The 12,105-nt window shown below is 38.8% G+C and overlaps 1 protein-coding gene across 1 annotated transcript in view; it reads left to right on the forward strand.

Annotated features, from left to right (window-relative positions):
- Positions 1 to 12,105, forward strand: part of UNC79 (unc-79 homolog, NALCN channel complex subunit) — a 251,806-nt gene that overhangs the window by 183,301 nt on the left and 56,400 nt on the right. The window contains 4 exon segments of the mRNA XM_036842067.1: positions 2,663 to 2,779; positions 5,372 to 5,455; positions 8,800 to 8,902; positions 11,423 to 11,563. Coding sequence (XP_036697962.1) covers positions 2,663 to 2,779; positions 5,372 to 5,455; positions 8,800 to 8,902; positions 11,423 to 11,563 — 445 coding nt within the window.

Genomic DNA, 12,105 nt, shown 5'->3' on the forward strand with positions numbered 1-12,105 from the left:
CCCTTGTCATCTGTGCTGGTATATTTTGTGTTCCATGTGGCACTGCCTCAAGGGCTAGTGAATTTTCCTTTGACTGTCTTTTGAAATAAAGATGATCCTGAAACCAGATAAAGATCTTAACTTAAATGCTGGACTGGTAGTCTGGAACGACATCATCATCTTCATCATTCATTTATTCATGCTTTCATTCATTCAGCAACTATTTATTAAGTGTCTGCTGAGTGCCAGGCACTGTGCTTGGTACTGGTGATCAAAGGTGAATAAATAAGACACCCCTTGTTCTCAGGCATTACAGAAATAATAGTAATAATTGCTACCAATTATTTGACACCATGTTCCAGGCACCGTGCTAAGTGGTTTACACACATTGCTATTTTATTAAATCCTCGCGTCAGCACTGCATGGCAGATATTATTGACCCAGTTTTAAAGAAACAGAGGTTCAGAGAGGCTAAGTGACTTGCCTAAAGTCATACGGCTATTAAGTGATAGAGGCAGGAATTGATGCTAGGTCTGCTTTGATTTTTCAAGCCCAAGGTGTTTTTTTAGTATACCACACTGCCTTAGACTAATTCAAATTCAGTTATAATAGAGATTACAGAAATTCTAAGAAAGCATTTTCAAGTAACAGTTATTTGCCCTTTTGGCAGCAAAGAAAAACGCCTCGTTCTGAATCTAATTGTTCTTCGTTTATCACAAAACATCTGTTTTATAACATGAAAAATGCCCATTTTTAAGTCCACATACTAAAATCATGAAAGTGTATCTTCTCCTAATTTGCATGAGTCATCTGAAAAAAAGTGAATTATAGTTAGAATTCCAAGTTGGATATAATTTGAGATAGGATGACTTAAGTCAGTTTGACTTCAGTGCTAGTTACATGTATCATAAAATAAATGCATCAATGAATCATGATTCCTGAAGTCATGATTGAATCTAGCACTTTTGGATTCAGCATAGTGCATCATTAAATTTCCACCTTCCTCCTTCTCTCCATTTAAAGCATGTATGGTATAGCTCTTGGTGGTGTGTTCTTAGAGACATAATGCCAGGTGCTTTAACACACTGAGCTAAACATTAAGGGACCTTTACTCTCAGGGAATTCTTCTGTCTTTAAAAAAATACTGAGGACTGGAGAATTAACCAATCACTAGAGGTTTTTAACCCTTCTTTGATTTTGTCTGATAGATGCCTGCTAATTTTTAAATTTGTCGGATCTTCTAAAAGATTTCTGCTTTTGAATTTTACTTGAAATTTGTTAAATTTTCTAAAAGATTTCTGCCTTGAATTTTACCTGGAGCTGCACTTTCAAGTGAACCATGAAATTGCAAAATTTACCAATCAACCACAAGAAATCAGGTTTTTCATTAGTTTGCATAGTCATTTCCATGAATTCAGTTAACGTGGACTCCAAGACACAAGAATTCTCATCACACCCCTCTTTTTTGCTCAGTTTATCAGCTGATTATTTTGTAGCTAAACTGCCATGACCACATGAATCAAACAGCATGCTAATTACATTAAAAATAATGTCATAATTGATTTCGCATCACACCAAGTTGCTGCCCTGGTACCATGACTGTGAAACCTGTGTATAACATGTAAGGCTTTCTAGGGCCTTAAAGACATCTCGGTTTCTACCATCCCCTTCTAGACAATGTATTTCAGAGCTTCAGTTTCTGAAATTGTCCTTATAAGAGAGTGAATAACCACAAGTTCTCAAATATCCAGTTGTTTGGGATCATGTATAAAAGGCCTGTTAGTGATGCTCTTCCTTTCTCACTGGGCTGGTGGCAGGGATTGGTGGGACCACTTGAAGAGGAATAGGAGGGTAGGAGGCAGGTTGCTTTCTCACTCAGCAGTCTATTGTCAGAAGTGCTTTTCACTGTTTTTCTGGTTTGGAGATGCTTATGTATGTGACTTATCAATCATGAGATATTTGTCAATGCCTAATTGCAAGATAAAAATGTTACCACTATTTTTTTTAAAACAAAGATGTGTACTAGAATATACTTGTGGAATGTTATTCAATTCACATTTTTCCAACAGTAGGCAGAGGCTCATACAGAGATTGAAAACAGCATTGACTTTGGAGTCAACATGTTTTGGTTTTACGACCACCTCATTTGCTGGTTGGTTCCAAGTAACATAATTTCATTTGCTTCAATTTCTCTCTAAAAATTGGGGTTGATACGTGTCATCCTACTCCAAAATATGCATGTACATACACAAACACACACACATGCACGGGGCCTCAGAGGGATATAATGGAGACTGAAACTATGTATGTATGCACTGCTCCATTAAAGAAAGTTAAGCTATAAATTCAAAGTAGTAGTATCTGTCTTGAATCCTTTTGGGAACAAGGCAGAGTATATACATTAAAAAGTAAATGAAAATATCATATTGTTGTAACTGGGGTAAATATTTACAGGCTACAGATAAGTGCTCATAGGCACTGTTTCTTTCTTTATCGAGTGAAGACAGGCACCAGAAGTAGCATAGTGCCTTAGTTTTTCATCTGGACAGGAGCATACAACTTACTAAACAATGACGAATAGCCAATGAAGGTTCAATTAAGATTCTGTATGGATGTGTAGAGCCTTTGTGTGCTGTGCAAATTTATTCCCCCTAGTAATTATCTCCTAATTTCCTCCATATAGCTCAGTATAGGCAGATGAAAAGGGGATCCCTGGGAGCTCTGACAATGAGCCAGTTAATGAAGCGACAGCTGGAACATCAGTCTAGCGCCCCCCATAACATCAGCAACTGGGACACTGGTGGGTCAAGCTTTTTCTTCTTGTTTTACCTCTCAGATTAGCGAATGCCACTTTCTCTGTGTCCCCTCTGCTTCCTTGTGAAGGAATAGATTTTTTCTCATATTCTGTGGTTCAAACAATTTTTTTAACCTAAGGTAATTAATAAGCCTATTTAAACTTTCCAAGTGTTCTAGAGCCACCGGTTCTTCCATCTCAGCTGGTCCAACTCTTTTTTTGTTTGTTTGTTTGTTTGTTTTCCTCTAAGACCCAGATTCCAGATGTTAGGCTATCTCTTTGGGGGTTAAATGATATAAATGCATAAAGGAGGGAATGGAACTATGATTTCATGATGCAAATTAGAAAACAAAACAAAACACCAGATTATCAATATTCTCTGTTTTATAAACTCTGAATTATCAAAAATAAGGGACTATTGATAGTAATAATAACAGTAATAACAAATGTCAGCTTAGTGACGTCATGATCTGCCGGTAGGTTTGGGAATATGAGCTCTATGTTTAGTCAGCAGGGTCACCAGGTTGCAGCCGCACACCCTCATGCTCATACGATGGAACTGCCTCTAACCTCAATTTTAAAGTAAGAATTGACTGCCATGACATGTCTATTTTAAACATGATCACTCTGCATTTTCTAAACTTTGTTACCACGTTCTGCACACGTACTACTTTCTCAAGCCAGTAGTACTGCCGCAATTCTGCTCTTTTGAGTGCCTGCCTTTTCTTTTTTTCTTTTTTAATTAAATGGGTCATTTGATTACAAGATTATATATGTGAAAGCTTTTTGCAAGATGCATGCACTTTGAAAATGTCAGGGTTTACTACTGTGACATGCTCTGGGGGCCAACACTTGGATAGGACTATTTTTGTATCTTGGTTAGTATACTTTCTGGCTACAGTTATATGAAATTATTTTAATAGCCTTCTTTATGACCAGGAATTACAATGTCCACAAAACCAAAATATTGAGCTACTGTTAATTTTTCATAACCATAATATTTACATATATTTCATCTTATTTTCCCCACTGTTCTTCAAAAAAAAAAAAGAGAGCTAGTCTAGATAACTAAATCCTACACACCATACCCAATCCTATATTTAACAGATAATTTCAACTCTCCTGGCCTTTATTAAGGTTCTTAACGTTTTAAAGGTTTAGTGTTTTGTCTTCTTTTTAGTGATAAGTGGTAATGAATAATGAAATGGCCAAAAGCCAAGGGGCAAGGGAGACAAGGAGAAAGACATTGAATAACCAGCCTTGAGAGTTTACTGGGTTTGGGTGAAGCTTTTTTGTTCACACCAAAGAGGACTTTGTTCCTCTCTTTACTGAGCTCATGCTATGTAAAACTGAGAATGGAAGCTTTTGTTAGGTTCATTCTCTGAGAATTAAATGCCCATCTTTCGTTAGGTTGACCTGAAGATTATTTTACCATGCTCCTGTTCTCTATAGCAAGCTCAGCCTAAGCTATCCATTTTAGATTCTGACTACAATTACAACTTAGTTTGATTGACTCTGTAGAGTTATAAAAAAGCAAATAGATCTCAATTTCTAATCCAAATTTTAATCTAAAAAAAAAATCTACATGATGCCAAATAACCCATTTAACTGAATTTTTCACTTTTCAACCAAACCTCAGCCTTGTTCATGTCTCTCTGGTTTATCATCTTATACTTACCATTTACATGCTGTCTGAATTTCTTTCATCTGAGTTTTCCTAGGCTTGTTTTCCATCCTCCAAGTTGGTTCGCTAGTCACCAAGTCCTACTAGAGCTTCATCTCAATATTCTTTTTTTTATTAGTGTCATAAAAATTCTCCCCAAATCCAAGACCAGAGAGAATCGATGAGTGTGGAGTTTTTTATTAGGTGGCATGTCACTTTATACCACATACGTTGATTCAGTGACTTGCTAGTCTCCAAAAGAACAAATCTGGTCATGCAGACACACAGAGAAAGGCAGCCTAAAGCATGGGTCATGATCGACTCGCCTCAGCATGCACCTGCTCGCTCAGAGAATACCTGCCTCTTCTCCACCCATGCGTATCTGATGGCTTGCTTCTTTGCCTCATCTTTCACATGAAAAAAATGTTCCTGAAGCACTGCTCCTCCATTTGCCCCTGTCCCCTTATTCCTGTTCTGCAGCCCTCAGTCAAATGCCTGTCATTTCCTTGCTACCAGTTCCACATGTTTTCTGTACGATCTATCTGGTCATTGCCACAAATGATCACTTATGTATTTATTGATTTGCATAAAACATGTCTTTCATGGCTGTGACATTAGCCTTTCATTTTTTTCATTTCATATTAAGAGATTTGGGATTTGAGCTTTTGTGGGGGAGGGATTAGAGAATCTGGACTTTGGGGATGGTTTTAGATACTCTCCTGCTTTCAGCTGCATCTCATACACCTGAATGGCAGGTTTGTAGTGAAACCCCAAGCAACCCTACCCTAAAATCTAGGATGTTTCCTGTAAATGTTAATAATCAACAGTAACAATCGCCAAAAAATGGCCCCAAGAGATTATTGGTTAAATTCTTTGTATTGTGAATTGTGCGCAATTGACTGCAATGAAGACTGAAATGTTCTATTTATCCACAGAACAGATACAGCCTGGGAAACGCCAGTGTAATGTGCCAATGTGCCTAAACCCTGACCTGGAGGGACAGCCACTGAGAACGAGAGGTGAGCTGAGTCGCAGAATCTCAGAAATGGTGAAAGAAACCGTATATGTCAATCATCTAGTCACCTAGCAGGTGCTGAAATCTCTTCTTCAGCAGCTCCATGAAGTGGATCCAACCTTTGCTCAAACGCTTGCAGGACCTGGGAATGTACGCCATCTCATCTTTGAACATGACTGACAAAAATTTCTTCCTTATAGTGAATTTTTAACCTTTGGGGCCACACAAAGCAAATCTGGACTCTCTCATGTAATTTTTAGATATTTGAAGAAAGCCACCAGTTGCTTATTTCCTCAGGCTTTTCTAGACCACACATCCCTGGGTCATTTGGTATTCCTACTAATATGTATCAGTTTTCCATATCATCCTGTATCTACTTCTCTGAACATGGCCCAGCTTATCTATGTTCCTTCTAGATTATTGAGATCATAGATGAATAGCTTCTTTTCAGCTATCCGAAACTGAACAAAATATACACTTGACTTTATGATGATCATAGGAGCAAGCTGAGAATAAATCTATGCTAAGATAATCAGAATATGTATTTTTAAAATTCATCTTATGTCTAGTTAATCATTACTTTTGTTCTTTTTTTTTGTTTTTTTTTTTTAAATTTAGAAGGCAGGTTAACCTATTATTTGTGACAACCAAAAAGCAAAAATGAATTATGACCACATCTCTTAGCTAGTCCCATAAATCAAGCAAACCTATTATCCTGGACCATATCACTTCTAATTTTCCTTAGGAATGAGGAGACAGTTATCTCCAGCTTTGGCTAACATTTATTTGGCATTAAGTAGCAGTTTTATCCCCTGTCCAATGAGATGAGACTCTTCTCATTTATGGGCTTAGGAAAAGCTTTTATGAGCAGAAGTCAGGGTGGTTGAACAAACTCTGGTGCTTGTCCATGATCTAGTGACTCAGTCAATAGAAGCAAAAGTGGAATGAGGTAATGGGAACGAAGAAAGTCTCTTTCATGGTAAACTGAAGAGTCCATTGATATAGCTAGGGGACTGATGTGTGCATTTACGCTTTGAGACAAACCAGCACCCGTATACTTTCTCCAAGACTCCCAAAGAAGCTTTTGCCAAAATCTCCAGCTATGAAGTTGGGCTTTGGAGGAGGTGCCCTCTTTATTCAAGTTTCTAAGAATGTTCTGTGTCTGTTCCTAATTCCATATACAGTGCACTTTGGGTATTCAGTAGGGGAACCAGTAGGGGTGGCACCAGAAGTGTTGCCCTAGATAATGGGAGATAATGGGACTGCCCTTAATACTGCAGACTTAGTTGTGACTCAGCTATAGCACAAGGTGGCTGAGGCCAATGGCTTCCTTTTCGCATTGCCCACCTTCTCCTTGTATCTTACTCTTTGCCCCCTTATCATAAGCAGTATTTAGAAATCCATTGATACAGCTAATGTTGCCATAAGGTGGCCAATGTCTCATAACTTAACCTATCTGCTTTTATAAATGACTGTCATAAATATTGCCTTGTACATTCTGTGTTGTCGTGTGGAAAAACAAATTCATGATGCTATTGTCAAAAATATCTGTTCCTTGGCATTTGTATTAGGTAAGGATTGGCTTGAAACCACCCAAATGACTTGGACTCCCACTCTTTTCTTGACTTGAATTGTGATTTCTATGTATGCAATAGTAATTGGCAAGCATCTTCTGAAAGCCTTGACTCAGAGTTGTTGGTTTTTTTAAAAAATCAGTTGCTTATGTTTCTAGTAAGACTATATATATATCACCATGTATCTTGTGGGCTGAGTTTCCACTTTTAGCACAGGCATTTTGGCATCTGGCAGATGTGGTGTGTCAATGTTCAAGAAATGTGGAGTACTGGAGTTGAACTTTCTGTGTTTTGGTTTCTTGAAGCAACTTCATGCAGTTTACCTTACTGTTTTAATAATCAATCATGTCTTCTTTTATCTTCGCCCAGTTCTTGCCTTTTCTATTATTAATCGATTTGTAATTTTGCTTATAATAAATATGTTGCTTCCTTTCAAAGCATCATCTTTATGAAACAGCTGGAGATCTTTGTTAATGATACAATTGGGAAGAGTGTTATCACAGAGATAGCTGATAAATATAGTAGCAAAGTTTAGATTCCCATTTGGGATCTTCAGAAGTGACATCAAGATATTTTCAGATAATTTCCTTTGCCGTTTGGGTCTGAAGGTCTCCTTATAAACAGATTTTGTAGCCTTTGATCAGACAAGGGAGTCTGTATAGCATGGAAGCATCAAAGGCTTTGATACCATTTTTTTCTCTCTCAGATTGAAATTCTTTGCCCACTTGGTGAGGTTTCTAAAATTTTTTATGTTGATTCCTTTAGAAACCAATTCTCTGAATCATTATCTTTCTCCTATTTAAGGAAAGACCAGACAATTTTGTTTTGTTTTTCAGCACAAAGTTAGCAGTTCCTTAATGAAAAACAGATTCTTTAATGACCATTGGGTTTTTCTGCCTTCTTTCCTGTTTGAAGAACTCAGAGTCTCAGTTATTACTTTGTAGAACATGGTATTATTCTGAGTTGTCACTCTGGGATTCTTCTTGAAGTGCCTTATTTCCACAGTTCCTGGAGAATCTGTCCAGCACTGGTGGTTTTCTTAATGGAGAACAGTCTCCTGGATCTCCAGATTTACTCACCACTAGAGCACTAGATTCCTGCCTCAGATTTCTCTGAAGACATCAAAACCCAAAGTATTAAACTCTGTGATATCGATTGGCTGAAGTCACCAGATGGTTCATTCAAAAAAACTTCATATTTCATTCATAAAGATTTCAGTTTGAAAAATGAAGTCGTTTGCTTTGGGGCTTATATTAATTTACAAAGTAGAAAACTGTCCAGATATTTCTTAGCTCAAACTTCTCCCCTTGCTTAGGTGTGTAGAGATCTAGGATCTGATTCCCTTTCCAAATTAGCAACATTTTAGTGTTGGAATGGATTTGTGATTTTAGAAATGTAGTATTGTATGAGCGGCTTCCATTTATGCCTAGCAATTAAGGGTTGTAACTCATTTAAGGGTACCCTTGAATAGATCCCACGCACACACTTTTTTTCCTCTCTGTTTTAGTACCCTGTTGGCACACCTGAACTCTTTCTGATTTTTTTTCAGAGTCAAGAAGCAAAATGAACCATAGGAGTCTAGCTCTTAAAATGTTATAAGCCAAAACAAATCAGTCTTTCTTGAATTCATTTTACTCCTGACGGTTTTTCACAATGGAATTGGGCTGTCCCTGTGAATGTGATCTTTGGAGGATTTATAAGAGGAGAATAGGGCTTTTCCTGGCCCCTAGACACACATATTTATTCACCAGTTGTTTCTTTGCTGCTTACCCAGGTGCCACGAAATCCAGCCTGCTGTCAGCACCCAGCATTGTTAGTATGTTTGTACCAGCACCCGAAGAATTCACAGATGAGCAGCCGACGGTGATGACAGACAAGTAAGCTCACAGTTATTTTCTTCAGTGTTTACAGAATTTGAGAAGTTGCTCACCATGGTTGTGAGAAAATATCAGAGGAGGCATGCTATGCTTTTAAGTCATAATTTGTTCTTCAAATGGCTGTAGCCATAAGTGTTGGTAAGCATTTGTTACCTTAGAAATGCAGTATTGTATGGGCAGCTTTCATCTATGCCAAGGCATTTTTCTTTTTTAATTTGTATGAATGCAAATAATGTCCACTTACTGATTATTCCTAGCAATAATTTCACACAAATAAAATCTCTCATCCAGAAGCTTCAAATTGTTAAGAGTGGGACTAAGTTTGAGACATGGTCCAGCTGGTAGAATTCATTCTCTGAATCTCAGATTGGTTACGTTGCCTCTCTGTTTGTCAGCCTTCAATACCCCCAGATTTCTTATGGGATAAAGTCCAAATGCTTTAGCTTATTGTAAAAGGCCCTTTAGGTTGTGAAGGTATGGTCTTAACCACTCCTCACCAGGAACTCCTTCCCTAGACCCCTCACCTTCTCCAGAGCATGCCTGATGTGTTCTCTCCTCTGTGATCTCATAGGTGCCCTTCACTCTGTCCTTTCTCTGCCTGGTGAACTCCTATTCATGCATCAAGACCCAGCTTGAGGCCAAGTTTCCCTGATTTCACAAGGCAGAATGCATCATGCCCTTCTCCAAGTTTCCATAGTATTTGATACATCTCTCTATCCTACCACTTACCACGCTGTATTTTAATCGTTAGGTGTTTATACACACATGTTCTGTAACAGATTGTGAGTTCCTTAGGGACTAGTACCCTTTCTTCTGTACTTTATACTCTGAGCTCACTATACATTGCCTGGCACATAAATGCTGTTCAGTGAACATGATAAAGAGTAAGACTTGCACGATTTCAAGTTCGGAGAGATCCCTTGGGCCGGGGAGGCTTCCTGGTAAAGGTGACCCATGTGAGAAATTGAGTAGGCTTGTGATAAAAGGAGAGGAAGGTGAGGTCGAAGGGGCTAGTACGAGGATCCGTGCAGCTGGCCATCATTCCTGAAGAAGTGAAAGGCCTGTCTTGAACAGCTCCTTACCATGTCCACATGGGGAGCACCTAGTTGCTTGTGGAGGGCTCTTCTTAGCTCTTTCTTTGGTATAATTTTCTCGTTTTGTGTCCTCCTCCAAGTCTCCATATTTCCTAGTTGTCTTCCCGGTTGCCTTTGTGTGTACTCCATTTATCTTCGTTTTTAGTTACAAGTGTGAATCCTATATTTTTTTAAAAAGTCAGTTTGTAAGGAATGATATTTATGTATATCAGGAAGTTTGTAAGGAGTGATATACATGTATATTGGGAAGTTTGTAAGGAGTGATATATATGTATATCAGGAAGTTTTCAGATGGAAAGGTCACAGTAGCCATTTTAGCTCTGCCTCCCTTGCTTTTCCCTTCACTGTATAAAGCTGTTCAGCGGCCACTGAGAAAAAGAGCTCCGCTTTGGTTGAGATGACGTCAGTTGAACCCACATTAGATACTACAAAGAGCAATAAGCTGGAAGTTCCTTAAGAGCAGGGACCATTGTGTTTTTACAGACTGGACTCTCAGTAGGCGTGGTGAGTTCATAAACTGATCTGAGTGACTGGTACAGAAGCGACTTGATCCAGACTCCCTAGGCTTTCTACAGGGTTCTATTGACTGGACTATTCTGTCTCTCACCCACAAATAGGATTTAAAATTTTTATTTATTTTTGTTTTATTTATTTTTTCAATAGATCTTTATGGAGTATAATTGCTTCATAATGCTGTGTTAGTTTCTGTTGTACACCAAAGTGAATCAGCCGTATGCACACATATATCCCCATATCCCCTCCCTCTTGAGCCTCCCTCCTACCCTCCCTAACCCACCGCTCTAGGTCATTGCAAAGCACTGAGCTGATCTCCCTGTGCTATGCTGCTGCTTCCCACTAGCTATCTATTTTACATTCGGTAGTGTATATATGTCGATGCTACTGTCACTTCTCCCCAGCTTCCCCCTCCCTGCCCCCGTGTCCTCAAGTACATTCTCTATGTCTATGTCTTTATTAATAGGATGTTTTTAAATCTGAACGATTGGGAAGGCTTCCATTTGTGTCTAGACATTTTTCACTTTTAATTTCAACAAATGAAAAAAATATCTAGTTAGTGACTATCCCCAGCAATAATTTCACATGCAGAAAATCCTTCAACCAGAAGCTTCAAACTATTAGTCCAATTGGCACTCACTGTAAAAGGGAGCACTAATTCGTGTAGAGGCCAGATAGTAATGAATTGAAAGACCATTTTCAGTGATCAGCGGAACCTTCCTGATCTCTAGTGTGTGTGCTATTTCTGTGTCTAAGGTGACGGTGGTGCTGGAGTTTTCTATTTATTGTTAGAGTGGGACCGCTGACCTCCTTTTGGGGACTTTTCCAAGACTCACCAAAAATGGCTGCATGTGCTTACACCTTGAAACCATTGTCGGCTTTCATGGAAAGCATTCCTCTGTTTTCTTTGCAGATGCCATGACTGTGGGGCCATTCTTGAAGAGTATGATGAGGAAACCCTTGGGCTGGCCATTGTGGTCCTCTCCACCTTCATTCACTTAAGCCCAGACTTGGCAGCCCCGTTGTTGCTGGATATCATGCAGTCTGTGGGAAGGTGAATGTCAGCTTCTGTTTTGTTTGGTAGGAAGGAGCCTTACTCAATCTGTATCCTTAAATAAAAACTACCAGTTCAAAAGTGAAACATTTTGTAACCTTACAGATGCGTGATATTTGTGGGATCAACTCAGACTAATTTCACAAACTGAATGTACCAAACTTTTGGTTGAATTCTACAGCCATGTAGGGTCATGAGTCACAACGTCAGAGTGGAGCTAGAGGAAACTGCACTGAGAAAACCCTACTGTTTGTTGTTCTCTATTAAATAGTATGTGAGCCAATGTATGTTACAGTGCTCAGAACTGTGCCTAATTCACACTAAACACTTTGTAACTTTTAGATATTATTATTATCTCTTTACCTGTTTTTTAAAAAAAAATATTTATTTATCTATTTGGTTGCACCGGGTCTTTGTTGCTGCAGGCAGCCTCCTTAGTTGTGGCATGCAAACTCTTAGTTGCGGCATGCATGTAGGATCTAGTTCCCGACCAGGGATCAAACCCAGGCTCCCTGCGTTGGGAGCGTGGAGCCCTAACCACT

The sequence above is a fragment of the Balaenoptera musculus genome, chromosome 2, assembly GCF_009873245.2.
Source record: "Balaenoptera musculus isolate JJ_BM4_2016_0621 chromosome 2, mBalMus1.pri.v3, whole genome shotgun sequence".
Lineage (NCBI taxonomy): Eukaryota > Metazoa > Chordata > Mammalia > Artiodactyla > Balaenopteridae > Balaenoptera > Balaenoptera musculus.